The sequence below is a fragment of the Pan troglodytes genome, chromosome 14 (genome assembly GCF_028858775.2).
Source record: "Pan troglodytes isolate AG18354 chromosome 14, NHGRI_mPanTro3-v2.0_pri, whole genome shotgun sequence".
In the NCBI taxonomy this organism is placed as follows: domain Eukaryota; kingdom Metazoa; phylum Chordata; class Mammalia; order Primates; family Hominidae; genus Pan; species Pan troglodytes.
The window spans coordinates 20,682,997-20,698,997 of NC_072412.2; the positions used below are offsets into that span (position 1 = coordinate 20,682,997).

A 16,001-nucleotide genomic window follows, 5' to 3' on the forward strand; every position below is an offset into this window, starting at 1 on the left:
AAGAGCATGTAGAGAACATTCCTCAAGTTGATTTTATATACCATCGAGGGTAGCACAGTCTTGGTTAATTCAGAAGTTACTTTATGTAAACATGTCTAACTTATTATTTCATCTTTATCACATGCATAATAAAAGGGTATACCAACCTCTCCTGCTGACAACTTCTCTCTCACATTTTTCCAATAAATATCTTTATTTTCAGTGTTAGTGAAAAAAAGTAGCCACTCTGCAAAGTCTTCTTTTCTCATGAAACTCAAACCTTTAGAAAACTGAAGGAATTCCATTTCTTGAATCTCTGTTTGTAAATTTTCCATAAATCTGAATGTTAAAATACAAAATTAGTAAGGTAACTAGTGGCATTCAACCTTAAATATTGTAAATGGGTCTGCAAAGTACCTTCACTATTACCTACTGAGTGGCTGCCTCCTGATGGTAAGCAGGATGAAGCATTAGTGCTGTGCAAGGATTGTGGGGAGAGGAAGGATGCAGAGAAACTGATTAAGTCCAACACTGGCTTCCATCAGTAACTCTCTATACTCAACTTGTTTGTGTAAGTTATACCTGGCAACCTACATTCTGATAAACCTAAAGACTTAAAAAAATATGTCAAATGTTGCTTTGATACATCCAGAGAAAATAACAATTCCATGGAAACTATTTTCCAATACAGAAAAATTATCAATAATCAGATAAATTTAAAATTGAGGTGGGACACTGCTTTTAGAATGTTAATCATAATTACTACTTCCTAATATTTTTCAAATACCAAAGTTAATCAGTGTAATCAATGGCTTGGCATCAAAAGCTTAGCTCTATCTAAAAACAATCTTTTTGACAATAATACATGTCGATATGACTCAACATTCCTTTCTTACAAAAACAACATGGTACTTCGATCAAACTGTCATCAATGGCTTCCCAGGAAAGCGACACGTTGAAAAGATATCAGATGAAAATATATCTTCTTTGAACAAGAACCCAGAAACGTTGCACTTGATTTATTTATAACCTAAATCATGTGAAAAGTATTATCATCTCCATGCATTTTAATATGCTGCAGATCCCTTTATTCACTTTTCCACATGTGAAAAGATCGGTACTATCTGTCATGTCAAATTCAAATGAAAATATACATGGGGTGATAGAAGAGGGACATTCCAGTTCAGTGGGAGAAAAATCATCACTTAAAAAATGACTTGCTTGAAGTTCTACATTTATCCCATAAATCTTAAAAGCATGAAGGAGGAGTTTGATCTTAGACTTCTGTCTACATGGTAGGCAAGAGTTTGTTACTTAAAACATTTTCTGAATGTACTGAATACATGGATTCATCAATGCCATGTTTCTTTCTGGGTCAAAGCAGAACTTTATCTAAAATTTGAAGTATTTCAAATTTGGACTGATAGAGCAACAAAATATTTTACTGATATACTTTGCCTTTTATTGAGTTTTCCTGCCCTGTATACTGTAATGACATTCAACTGATTCTTATTAGAACTGTTAAATGTATGCTTTACTTGCAAATGAGTGTACACTGAATTAGGCAAGCAGAAGATAGGGTATAAAACCATTACTAACTTGTTCCTTTCCCTTTTTTCTTCAGGCTCTATGCGAGCCTCTACCAGAGGCTGAAATATTATAAACTTAATTGCTGTTAAACTATACATTGTCTGGATTAAGCTACTTTCATCTTACCTAATTACACTACTTTTAATGAATATAAATCCATTTATGATGATAATCTTTTCCGTTTAAGCCTAAAATCATATTATCTTGTTATAACATGAAAGTCTGGAACATGAGCTGAACATGCATATATGAATTGGAAAATTTATAGTAGATAAGGCTGCCAGACACATTGTGAACAAATTACATACTTTATAAATTAGTGGGTTAATTGGAAACAATGGGAGAGATCTGTTTTTCCTTATTGGAATTGTTTAGGCAGTGTTGTACTGGAGTGGCGCGTACAGGCTGTGAGTCTATCATGCATGTCTTCCCACCTCTGCTTCATGCAGGGGAGCTTGACATTGGCATGGTAGAGTATTTATTTATTTATACTACTAATTGGCAAACACTACAAATCAAGGCTGTTTTTCCTGAGACAGATGATTGTTAAACATATTTACTAGCACATCACTGCCTCTAGACACCTCTGAATTTATAAAAACGCTTCATGAAACTCAGAAATCCTCAACTAATAATTGGTATTTCAGAATTTTTAACAATCTCAGCCCTAAAAAGTACATCAGTATCAATATCCTCCCCAATTTTTCCTGACAAGAAGACTTGAGGCCAATTTTCTTCCCTCTAACCATTATATATCTTAAGTCACAGGTTTATTTTCAGTTTAAAAAATTCATTGGAATAAAAAATGAGGTCAAATGTGTCAGAATAGAAATAAACTCAGGGATTATTTCTGGTCACTATCTTTAAGGCTAATCATGGAGTTTAAAAGAAGAGAAAAGAAATGCAGAAGAAGAAAAATCACCAAAGAGAGTAGGAGAGAAGAGTAAAAAAGACCAGAAAAACACAACAAAATCAGAAGGCACTGATGCAGGGCGGGTAAATGCCATCAGGAGCTGCCTGAGTAGCCCAAGAGTCAATGCTTTCCCCCAGAACAATACGTAGTAGGTTGACAGAAAACTCAATTTTCAGAATTTAAATTATCTGCTGCTTTCATAACAATAAAAGCACACCAAAATTCTGGGAGACAGAATTAAATTACACTGTGGTTTTTACTTAAACGGTTAAGTGATATTTCAGCTGGAAAATCTTTTTGATTAGTTGTATAAGTAAAAAAAAAATCAGAAAAGAAGTGACAAATTTTTCTTTAACTGATGAGTTTCTTTTGATCCGTGGTAGTATCTACTGTATATGACTGTCCTTCTGGTAACCTAGTCTGGTACTTGAAAGCCCATTCAATGCACCCACCACCTACCAGGGAACTGTGGAACTCTTTCAGAAACTACATGATCACTTAAACCTTTCATGAGAAACCTGAATCTTGCCTCTTCAGTTTCTAAAGTATGTGATCCTGTATCAAGTCCCTCAACCTCATCAGATTCTAGTTATAAAGAGCAGACACTTACCTCACCTTGTAAGGATAGGTGAGATGACACATATGGAAAATACTTAGAAAGACGCCATGCACCATGTAAGTACCTGCCAGTCGCTGTGATGGTACTGAGGATGATATGTAACTATCTTTTCGTTTTCATTTTTCATGCCCAGACTCCACTTTTTTTTTTTTAAAGACAGGGTCTCACTCTGTTGCCTAGGCTGGAGTGCAGTGGTGTGATCACAACTCACTGCAGCCTCAACCTCCCTGGGCTCTGGTGATCCTCCCCACCTCAGCCTCCCAAGTAACTGGGACTACGGGTGCACACCACCCCACCCATCTCTTTGGTAAAGATGAGGTTTCGCCATGTTGCCCAGGCTGCTGTCGAAGTCCTGGGCTCTACCAATCTGCCTGCCTTGGCCTTCCAAAGTGCTGGGATTACAGGTGTGAGCCGCCGCGCCCAGCTCCAGACTCCGTTGTTAATTGCTTTCCACTTTCTCACCCACAACCTCAGCTCTAATGGGCTGCAAAAGGCCTTCTTCAAGTATGGCTTAAAGAAAACCATACTATAACTAACTGCACATAGTGGTATTTGCACAAATTCATGGTGCACATTTTCAACTGGGTCCTTGACCCTTACAGACACTCTTCTGCTAGCCTGGAAATGTGTCTTTTTGATTTTACATAGAGGCTATTTCATTTTCACTCTCTTTGCTGTTTATCCTCAGCCTATGACTTTGCCCCTGCTTCCTACAGAAACTAGAAATCATTGTTTAATAAATTCATTCATTTTCTTATTGTCACTAAAAATTGTAACAGCATCCACATTCATCCTTTTCCCCACCCTCTTCTTCCTGTCACAATGGATGGGGAGTCCCTTTTCCTGTCGATGGCTGCACTCTGAATCTCACCTATATTCCTGTACTTCCTTCCCTTCAGGGACCTTGCTCTTCTAGCGATACCCTGTCACTCCTGTATTTTCAGCCTTTGCCTCCTTACATCGTCAGTTAAACATGTTATAACATTATACTCCCAGAAACACAAAAGTATAAGCTCAAAATATTACATATGAAACTATTTTTGTGGAATATCAATGATTAATTTGGCTAGTACGTTAGTGCAAGCTTTTGAAAATATTATTAGAAGCCATTTTCTGTTATTTTATGACTTTGCAAAATTTAAGAGATTATCTTATGATTGCCATAAATTCCAGCCTAGTATAATTACAATTTTACCTTTAGGGACACTTTGCAATATCTAAGAAAGCTCTTGAAAAATTTCATTTTTAAAGTTTTTGTTAATTTAATTGGATTAAAAAAATTGCATGACGGTATGACAAATTTCACAGCGCCCATAATTTATAGAAGAACTAATTTAAAAAAATTTAAAGTAAGAATTCTAAATAAAATCATTCCCATTGAAGAAAAGTAAGGTGAGAAGCAACCTTAAAAGTTAACAAGTTAGGGAATCGTAAAGTGAAGTGGAGTGACATATTAGTATCTCTGTGAATACGGTTTGAAAAATTATCCCAGTAATATGACAATATCAGTATTATGATAATAGCTTTCCTTGTTTTAAATTATGATATTTTTGGAACGTTAAAAAACATTGAGAGACTGATATTTTAAATATACAAGAAGAGGTATGGTTTAAAATTTTGTTGAAAAAATTGTTCTAGAGAGCTTAAATGACTCAGTGTAGCCATCGGGTAAACTGGGATTAGTGGGGTTAGAAAAAATCTAATTCAGAAACTTAGATTTTTTTTTTTTTTTTTGAGACGAGTCTCACTCCGTTGCCCAGGCTGGAGTGCAGTGGCACAGTCTTGGCTCATTGCAATCTCTGCTGCCCGGGTTCAAGCACTTCTCCTAACTCAGCCTCCCAAGTAGCTGGGATTACAGGTGCCTGCCACCTCGCCCGGCTAATTTTTGTATTTTTAGTAGAGACGGGGTTTCACCACGTTGGCCAGGCTGGTCTAAAAACTCCTGACCTCGTGATCCGCCCGCCTTGGCCTTCTAAAGTGCTGGGATACAGACATGAGCCACCGCGCCTGGCCAGATTTTCTTTTCTTTTTCTCTCTTTTTTTTTTTTTTTGACAGAGTCTCACTCTGTCACCCAGGCTGAAGGGCAGGAGGCACTTGGATTTTCATGCATTCTTCTTCGTTCCTTAAATCTAATCAATCACTGAGCCCTACAATTTTATCTCCTGTGTCTGGAAATCTTTTCTACTTCAAAATCCTTATTGCCACTACACTAGTTCAAGGCTCTTCTTTCTTTCTCTTTTTTTTTTTCTTGAGACGGAGTCTCGCTCTGTCACCCAGGCTGGAGTGCAGTGGCACGATCCTGGCTCACTACAAGATCTGCCTCCCGGGTTCACGCCATTCTCCTGCCTCAGCCTCCCAAGTAGCAGGGTCTACAGGTACCCGCCACCATGCCTGGCTAATTTTTTGTATTTTTAGTAGAGACGGGGTTTCACCATGTTAGCCAGGATGGTCTCGGTCTCCTGACCTCGTGATCCACCACCTCGGCCTTCCAAAGTGCCAGGATTACAGGCATGAGCCACCACACCCGGCCCAAGGCTCTTATTTCTTTTCTGGAATATCTGAATGGTCTTCTCTCTCATTAAAACCTATCCTTTACTCTGCTGCCAGAGTGATGGGCACATCTGACCAAATACCCTTCACGTGGCCTTCTTCAGGGCCTCTCATCACTGAGTTAATCAACAAGCTACCTCTATCTTATGGTGTATAAAACCTTCACACAGGTAAGTTCATACTTCCCAGCCTCCATTCTCCTCACCTTATGCTTCCTACTTTATCAACTCTACTGCTTCTAATTCCCTTTACAAACCATACATTTTCATGCCTCTACGTCTTTGCTCTTGCTGTGTTATCATTCCCTCAAATGCCTCCCTGCCCAAATCACTTTTGCCTGTTAATCCCGGCTAGTTTGTCAAGATTCAACTTAGTATTTCTTCTGGAAAGCCTTCCCTGATCACCTAGTCCCAACCTTCAACACAGGGTACACTAAGTGATCTTCTGTGCTACCCAAATACCCTATTTATCTAAGAAAGCACTGACTACAATGTATTTAAATGTTTTTCTGCATGTTTACTAGATAGTTTCCAGAAGGTACTATCCCTAGTGTTTGAGGGGTAATTTGACACATAATAGCATATATCACATTCAATAAATCTTTATTAAACTAGATTCAGATGCAGGTCTCCTGCCTCCCAAGTCAGTGTTTTTCCCCACTATTCTGTACTGCTTTTTGATATCTGTTTTAAGACTTTGGTTAGTGGAGTAGCACAGGGAGGTGCACTGTCTCACTATGCATGGCATTATTATCATTGGGAAGATGGTAGACAGGACACTGTATTTTAATGTTTATAATAATCATATAAGGTAAGCATTATTATGTCTACTTTTTAGATAAAGAAATGAGCTTAGGGAGGTTAAATAAGTACTTAAAATTAATGTTAGTATAAAGCTTTACTGGAACATGTCCATGTCTATTTGTTAATGTACTGTTTATGGCTGCTTTCACACTACAACCATGGAGTTGTGTAGTTGTGACAGAGACCATATTTACTCTTTAGGCCTTTGCAGAAAATGTTTGCCAACCCTTGTGCTAGAGAATGAGAGACTACATGAAGCAGAGCTGAGGTGTCCCAGTTGAGACCATCTTAGAAAAGCCAGCAGCCAGCAAACCCATCAGCAGACTGCAAATGCAAGAGTACTGTCAAGATCAGCCAATCCTGTTCCAATCAGGAGAACTGCCCAACTGACTTAAAGACTCACAAAAATAACAAATGGTTGTTGTTTTAAGTTGGGTTGGTTTGTTTCGCCTAAAGAACAACTGACGCTAGGCGCATGGTTCTTTGTTGCAAACATTAAGTTACTAAAAAGAATTATTGTATTCTATGAAACAGATATTACTTTCTATAGTAAGGTACAATATTTTGAGCATACTAATTTTAGTTTCTATTTCACAGGTTTAGTTCTCAGAGATAAATACTACACAGATCCACAAAATCCACAAACAGTATTTTAGTTTTATGATCTGCAGTTCTAGAAAATGAATATATTCTGTTTCTCTTTATTTCTTACCCATAAAATTTCCCTAAATGAATGTAAATATTTGCATTTACCTTCGAAATTCTTTATAATGAAGTTTTCTTTGTCCTCTTTTTCCAAAGAAACGCATCTCAAGAGTTGTGTTAATTTCAGGTTCTTTCACTATTGCTTCCTATTAAAAAATCACAATAATTTAAAATAATTATAAATAAGAATAAAAATAGAATCTGTAGAGTAGAAATCTTAGAATAATATCCAGAAAGGATTCTTCTTACAGCAACAACAACAACAACAAAAGTTGTAAAAGAGGGATAGAGCCATTCCTTCTGTTATTTTGCATAACACCCCATAACCATCGTTGTTCAAGTAGGCAATAAACAATAAGGGATAAAATACTCAAGGTGGACTTCAGCATGAAACAAGATCTTAGATCAGGCCAAAAAGGAAGTTTAGAATAGTGAAATAAATGTTACTTCAAAATATGATCTCTAGGCCTTTACTAATGAAGCTGCACTGAGAGAGTTAAAGCAAGAAAGTCTTTGAGCTTTTGTTGAATGTTGGAAATACTTGGAAAACACTTGCTTTTCCTAATTATAAAATCAACAGGTGAGAATTCCATTAAACGTAATGAGTGAGGCAGATTCACACATTCTTCAATTCTTTAATAAAATAACAAAAATAACAAAACTGCTAAAAAAAAAAAAAAAAAACCATCAGCAACCAAACAACAAAAGGGGGTATAAGTTTAAGCCACAATTTTGAAAAACAGCAGTCAGAGAAACACTAGACTCAGGTGTGGGATCGTCTAGCATGTCTCCTAATCCTACCACCACCCCGACCCTGCTTCTCAGAATGTCAGATTACTGCCTTAGGAGGAATTCATTAAATGAATTCATTTAATTCATTCATTAATTCATTTAATGAATTCCTTAGGAGGAATTCATTAAAATCTTCAATTCTGCAATAAGTAGATTAACAGGGTGAGAAGACAACCCTGAGACAAGTCATGGCAAACTCTTCAGCAAGCTCCTCTCTGGAGCTTGGTGGGACTTGAGCAGAGTGAAGAAGGGCTTCAACGGCTTCTTCAGGGCACTATGTTAAATTGAGGGAATAATCAGAAGCCCACAGAGTGGGATATACCTTGGAGGGTGGAGTGGGCTGTGATCTGGAACATTTTAATAGAATCACAGAGAGAAAGCAGAGTCTAGGTGCTCCAGTAAGGATTACATTTAGACCAGGGAACTCCCTTCTCTCCTTTAGTCAACAAAATGGTGGAGCAAAATGCAGCACCTGCAGCTCAGGGGAAAAGATAAATTAGTTCCAGATATGGTGGGAAGAGTATTAAGGAGAATATCATTTGTGCTCTACCAGAGCAGAGAGGGTCTGGATAGAGCATGGGCATGAGGAAAATATAAGGCATGACAACTATACAAAGACATGGTAGCAAGAAATAGAAAAAGAACAAATCAGGTAAAAGGCACAAAAACCCAGTCTAGAAGAACTGATAACCCAAGGAACAAATAAGTATTTCTCATGAGACCTTTAAAGAAAATAACTTTTTATTTTGGGATAACTACAGATTTCACACACAATGGTAAGAAACAATACAAAAAGATCCTCTCTGCCCTTTACTCAGTATCCTCCAATGGTAGCATCTTGCAAAACTATGGTGAAATATCACAACTTGACACAGTCAATGTATAGAACATTCCTTCACCACAAGGATTCCTCATGTTGCTTTTACAGCCACACCAGCTTTCCTCCTGCTCCCACCCTCTTTTTAGCCTCTGACAACAATTAATGAATTCTCCATTTCCATTATGTTGTCATTTCAAACATGTTATATAAATAGAATCATACAGTTTGTAACTTTTAGGAACTGGCATTTTTTTTTTTTTCCTAGCATAATTCTCTGGAGATTCATTCAGGTTGTCGTATCTTTTGCCATATCAATTGTGTTTCTTTTTATTGCAGAGCAGTATTTCATGGTAATGGAGTCCCACAGTTTATTCAACAAAAGATATCTAGATTGTTTCCAGTTTGGGCTGGATGCTGCCCAACTGAGCTGCTAAGAACATGTGTGTACAGGTTTTGTACGAACAATCCCAGGAGCACAATCACTATTTTCCAGAGTGGTGGTTTTACATTCCCACTAGCAATGAGTGATTCAGTTTCTCTGCATCCTTGCAACCATCTGGTGTGTCAGTGGTTTGTTTTTAGTCATTTGGGTGGCTGTATATCTCTCTATGGTTTTAATTTGCATTGCGCTAATGACTAAAGGTGGTGAATATCCTTTTATGTGCTTGTTTTTGCCTATTTTCTTTGGAGAAATATTAAAAGTCCTTTGTCCAGTTTTTAATTGGGTTGTTAATCACTTTGTGGTTGAATTGTAAGAAGAGTTCTTTATATATACTGATAGACCCTTATTAGATATGTGATTTGCAAGTATCTTCTTCCATTATGTTGGTTATCTTTTCACACTCTTGACAGTGTCCTCTGATGAACACAAATTTTTAATTTTTTTTTTTTTTGAGACGGAGTCTCGCTCTGTTGCCCAGGCTGGAGTGCAGTGGCGCGATCTCGGCTCCCTGCGAGCTCCACCTCCCAGGTTCACACCATTCTCCTGCCTCAGCCTCCTGAGTAGCTGGGACTACGGGTGCCCGCCACCAGGCCCAGCTAATTTTTTTGTATTTTTAGTAGAGACAGGGTTTCACCATGTTAGCCAGGATGGTCTCGATCTCCTGACCTCGTTATCTGCCCACCTCCGCCTCCCAAAATGACGAATTTTTAATTTTGATGAAATCCAATATATCTACTTTTTCTTCTGTTGCTTGTGATTTTAGTATCATTATCTAAGAAACTGTTGCCAAATCCAATGCCATGAAGCTTTGCTCTTATGTTTTCTTCTAAGAGCTCTATAAGTTTAGCTCTTACATCCATTTGAATTAATTTTTATATGTGGTGTGAGACAGGAGTCCGACTTTATTCTTTTACACATAGATATCCAGTTGTACCAGCAACATTTGCTGAAGAGATTTCCTTAGTTTCTGAAAATTGTGAATGGTATTATATTTAAAATTTTTGTGTCCCTGGTGTTCACTGATATATACACGTGACTGATTTTTGTACATTTTTCTTGTACCTAGTCACCTTCCTAAAATCAATTATTAGTTCTAGAAGCTTTGTTTTGTTTTGTGATTTTTTTTTTTGCAGATCTCCTGGGAGTTTCTACAGAGACAATGCCATCTACGAAAAGAGACTGTTTCATTTCTTACTTCCCAATCAATAGGCCTTTTATTTCCTTGTCTTGCCTTGCTGGAGTGGCTAGAACTTTCAGCACTGTATTGAACAAGAGTAGCAAGAATGGACATCCTTGCCTTACTCCTGATGTCAGGGGAAAAGAATTCAGTCTTTCATCAATAAGTATGTTAGCTGTAGGTTTTTTGTAGATGCTCTTTACCAAGTTCAATGCCCACCTCCCTGCCCTATTTGTTTTACTGAGTGCTTTTAAAAAAACTACGGGCTGGGCACAGTAGCTCACACCTGTAATCCCAGCAATTTGGGAGGCCGAAGCGGGCAGATCACCTGAGGTCAGGAGTTTGAGACCAGCCTGACCAACATGGTGAAACCCTGTCTCTACTAAATACAAAAAATTAGCTGGGTGTGGGTGGCATGTGCCTGTAATCCCAGCTACTTGGGAGGCAGAGGCAGGAGAATTGCTTGAACTGGGGAGGTGGAGGTTGCAGTGAGCTGAGATCACGCCACTGCACTCTAGCCTGGGAGACTGAGTGAGACTCTGTCTCAAAAAAAAAAAAAAAAAAAAAAGACAACTTTACATATATTAAGTTAAAAAAGAAGAGTGTGAAACAATGTAGAGTATGTTACTGCTTATATTAAAACAGAAAAAATAATATAGATATATCTATTTACTTCTTTACATGTATACTTATATATACATAAAATCTCTCTGGAAGAATACACAAGAAACTAAAAGTACTAATTGCCCAGGGAGGAGAACTGTGTGAATGAGAGGGAAATTCTGCTCTACCTACATACTCCTGTGCACCACCTGAAGTTAGGAACATGTAAATATAGCACATATATTTAAAATACAGTCATGTATTGCTGAGAAATGCATTGTTAAGTGATTGTCACTGTGCAAACATCAGAGTGTACTTAGACAAACCTAGATGGTATACCCCACCACACACCTCTGCCATAAAGTATAGCCTATTGTTCAGACCACCACGTATATGCAGTCTGTTGTTGACTGAAAAGTTATGTGGTGCATGACTGTATTAAAAAAATTAAATTGCTGATACCAAATCTATTGGTAACTATCGGGAATATCTGAACAAACAAAATAGAGTAGCTATTATAAATATCAATTGTTTGGAAATCATCTGTACATACCTGATATCCAGTTTCATTAGTTTTCACTGTCATCAAGTCATCTTGTTTACTTATGATCTTCTGCAGCTAAAAAGATTGCAAACATGAGTTTACATGCGTGCCTACCAGATTTTTCAAAACAACCTAAAAAATAGATGCCAACTTATTGTTATAAAATATATACTAGTTATTTGCTAATGTTATAAAATATATACTAGTTATTTGCTAAATATTAACTTCTTCTTTTTTTTTTTTTTTTGAGACGGAGTCTTGCTCTGTTGCCCAGGCTGGAGTGCAGTGGCGCAATCTCGGCTTACTGCAAGTTTCGCCCCCAGGTTCATGCCATTCTCCTGCCTCAGCCTCCCAAGTAGCTGGGACTACAGGCGCCCGCCACCACTCCCGTTAATTTTTTTTTTTTTTGTATTTTTAGTAGAGACAGGGTTTCACTGTGTTAGCCAGGATGGTCTCGATCTCCTGACTTTGTGATCCACCCGCCTCGGCCTCCCAAAGTGCTGGGATTACGGGTGTGAGCCACCACCTTAAATTTTTTCTAATCATAACTCCTATTATCTTTTTCTCTTAGACAATGCAAGAATCAAAGGACAAGAGAGATAACAAAGTATTAACATTATTATTACTACAATCTTCTACTAAGAAAGCTAGTTTACTTAATAGATACATGTTCTTAGGCAGCACTCTATAAGAACTTCAAGATTATGCTGTCCTTTCAAGATAATTTTTATTCATAATTAGTTGTATCACTAGTTTATGGTGACATTTTCAAGTATATCGGTTTTTTTTTGTTGTTGTTGTTTTTTTGTTTTTTTTTTTTTTGAGACGGAGTCTCGCTCTGTCACCCAGGCTGGAGTGCAGTGGCACGATCCCGGCTGACTGCAAGCTCCGCCTCCCGGGTTCACGCCATTCTCCTGCCTCAGCCTCTCGAGTAGCTGGGACTACAGGCACCCGCCACCATGCCTGGCTAATTTTTTTGTATTTTTAGTAGAGATGGGGCTTCACCGTGTTAGCCAGGATGGTCTTGATCTCCTGACCTTGTGATCCACCCGCCTCGGCCTCCCAAAGTGCTGGGATTATAGGCTTGAGCCACCGTGCCTGGCCTATAGTTTTTAAAAAGCTATTTATATCATACACATAGTCTTCCTTTTCCCTTTATGCATTTATAAAGCATTAAAGTAATTTAAAGACTTACATTTCTACTAATTAGGACACTGTAAATAGTACTTTGAAATTGAGTACATTAAAAAACCTACCTGCCTTTCAGAATCAATTGTATCAATCCTCATATGGAAAGCAAATTTAAAAAAGAAAGCATTTTAAAAGAATCAGATGTAGACAAAATCCCAAACTATGGATTCAAATCAATTAGGAGACAAACCTCTATCCATTTTTTTCTGGGCTATTTAACAGTTTGAAAACTGCTGCAATTAATTCCGTATTAATTATTTTGAATTTAGCTATTTCTATTACGTTTGTTTTAGGCAAGTGGTTTATTTCTAGTTCTCTAAATCTCTCAGCCAGTTTTCAATGCCCCCCTTTCCCCTACTTAATTATTTTTGGGAAAAAAGTTAAAAAGCTTTATATTTATTTTACCTTTTATTTTTAAAGTTGACAATCAAATGATATAATGCCAAGTTCAATATGCAAACATTTCTCCCTGTGCTTATTCCCCTGGAACCTCTTACAAATTTTTATTACAGAAAATTTCAAACTTAAGTAAAATGAACAGAATTCTACAACAAGTCACCATATAAACATTATTAATCTTCAATAATTACCAGTATTCTGCCATTCCTGGCTCTTCTATACCTCTACCTGCTCCCTGTTCCCCTCCCAATTATTATTTACAGCTCTTCAGGAAAAAATACATATATTAAAATGTACAAATATCAGCCATACAATTTTGACAAAGTTTCTTTGTGTCTCTTCCCAGTCAATCCTGGTTTCTCTTTTATTCTTGTTCCCACAGAGACAGTTCTGATTTTTTTCCCCACCTAAATTAGTTTCCCCTAGTTTAGAAATTCAAATAAATGAAATTAAATAGTATGTATTCTTTTGTGTCCGCCTTCTTTCACTCAGCATAATAGTCTTGAGAGTCACCCATGTTGTTTGCCTGTCAGTAGTCTGTTGCCATTTATTGTTGTGTTTTATTACATTTTATGAATATACCACTATTTATTCAATCACCTGTTGATAGGTGTTTTCATGGCTCCGGTTTTTGGCTACTGTGAATCAAAATGCCACAAACATCTTTTACAACTCAATTTCGTGGATGTGGGTTTTAATTTCTCTTGGATAAACACGTAGGAGATAACAAATCTGTTTAACTTTATAAGAAACTGCCAAACTATTTTCCAAAGTGAATTCTGGTTTCTTCATATTCTCACCAACATTTGATGTGACCAGTCTTTTTAATTTTGGTCATTCTCTTGAGTGTAGTAGTATGTCATTGTGGTTTTAACTTGCATTTCCCTGACAACTCACGTAAAAGGCATCTATATTTATTTAAAAATAACTCTAGCAGGTGTATTTAGTATGATAAAACTATAATGCTACTATATTAAGTGTGCAGTCCTTCCCACCAATATGAAAGCAATGTGAAATAAAAGGACCACCTAAGGAGCAACCGATACTAGGAAACGGACCTGTCATTAATCTACTGTTTAGAGAGATTGCACTAAAACCCTGGCATGTAACCCACATAAGCACATGTACCATTGATCAAGGTAAAGATTAAATGGATTAACCATTCCTGGCTTTGATCACAGTTGCTATTTTTTATTATTAGCTGACAGAGAACAGCTCACACAGACAGTTGCTATTTTACGAGTTCTTGGGATAAAGAAGTAAGCAATACACTTACTAACACAGTTTTCAGATCTGAATGTTAATAAAACATGAATATTTACAAAACACAAAAGTAACAAACTGAGGCAATCTGTATTTTAGGACATCTTCACAAGGCTTTTATTACCATACTTCATTATTACTTTTACATTTGCTACTCAAATCACTTTGTTACATTTATGTTTTAGGTATTAAAGTGATTCTCATTACTTTTGTAGTACATATATGGTGGGGAGAGCAATAAATAAAATCTACTAGGAAAACATTTAGATAAGCTAAGATAAATCCCTGCCTTTTAAATATGCTTTTTTGATGTGAAAAGAACTATTTGGTTCTTTGAAGAAAATCTCAAATATAAGATGCTACATACGGCCAGGCATGGTGGCTCAAGCCTGTAATCCCAGCACTTTGGGAGGCTGACGCGGGTGGATCACCTGAGGTCAGGAGCTCGAGACCAGCCTGGCCAACATGGTGAAACCCTGTCTCTACTAAAAATACAAAAAATTAGCTGGGCACAGTGGGACATGCCTGTAATCCCAGCTACTCGAGAGGCTGAGGCAGGAGAATCGCTGGAGCCCGGGAGGCAGAGGTTGCAACGAGCAGAGATTGCGCCACTGTACCACTCCAGCCTGGGTGACAGAGCGAGGACACACACACACACATACACACATACACGCGCGCGCGCGCGCGCTACATACTTAGGTTTACTAATACAAAGATCATGGAAGTGAAAAAACTATTCAAATAATTAATGTAAATGTAGTTTTTCCTCTTCAATGCTGTTTTTTTTTAAATGACATGCTGTATCACGCTCTATGGGTAATCAACTTTAGTGGTTCATTTCTATGATCAGCACAAAGAACCTTCTTTCATGTTTACAAAAGTGACCTTTATATACTTAAAAACAAAATCAATGATGTATCCTTACATATTCTTTTGGATATTTTCTTAATTCATGAGGTAATCACCCAACAATTTTCCAACATTTATGGAGATATCTGTGGTATTCAGAAATTGTTCCATAAATTCAGCATGTTAAGCTATTGTGTGAAAAAATGTATTTGAAAAAATTTTAAAGTAGGTATGCATAACAAATTCAGGAGTCGAGGCTGTAGGTACAATAAGGACTGCATGGTAAAAGGCGCATCAGTGTAGCTCTGTGAAAACAACAACAACGGTATGCCTTCTATTGCCTTTTTTCATGTTCAGTTTCATGCTCAGGATCTCCTTTGTCTACGGACTTTGTGATTTGGCCACATATCACTAAACATTACCACAGTGCATCAAAACTTTGGTGCTGATGAGTATGACACCCACTATTATTATCAGGGGCTCCGCTATGCCCACTTTATAAAATCGCCTCCAGCTTTACTATTCTTGGATGTGTGTACAGTGGGTCCAGTACTTCCAAGATTTGGCTGTGTACCTTGTAACTCCCAAGAATAAAAACAGAAATAAAATCCGCCCAAGTCTGAAAGGATTATGGTAAATGCAAATTCTCACAGCTTAACTAACCTAACAGAATTTCACTTATTTAGGTATATGGCCTTTTCATACAAATTACCCCCATATGAATAATAATAGTTTTAAATCTATCCATTTCTTGTCCCTGA

The 16,001-nt window shown here is 37.3% G+C and overlaps 1 protein-coding gene across 1 annotated transcript in view; it reads right to left on the bottom strand.

Moving 5' to 3' along the window:
• Nucleotides 1-16,001, bottom strand: part of MICU2 (mitochondrial calcium uptake 2) — a 111,572-nt gene that overhangs the window by 10,072 nt on the left and 85,499 nt on the right. Inside the window, exons 7-9 of the mRNA XM_001150674.7 lie at nucleotides 11,548-11,613; nucleotides 7,209-7,306; nucleotides 147-318 (exon numbers count right to left, since the gene is read on the bottom strand). Of these exons, the coding sequence (XP_001150674.1) occupies nucleotides 147-318; nucleotides 7,209-7,306; nucleotides 11,548-11,613 (336 nt within the window). The remainder of the gene's footprint in view (nucleotides 1-146; nucleotides 319-7,208; nucleotides 7,307-11,547; nucleotides 11,614-16,001) is intronic.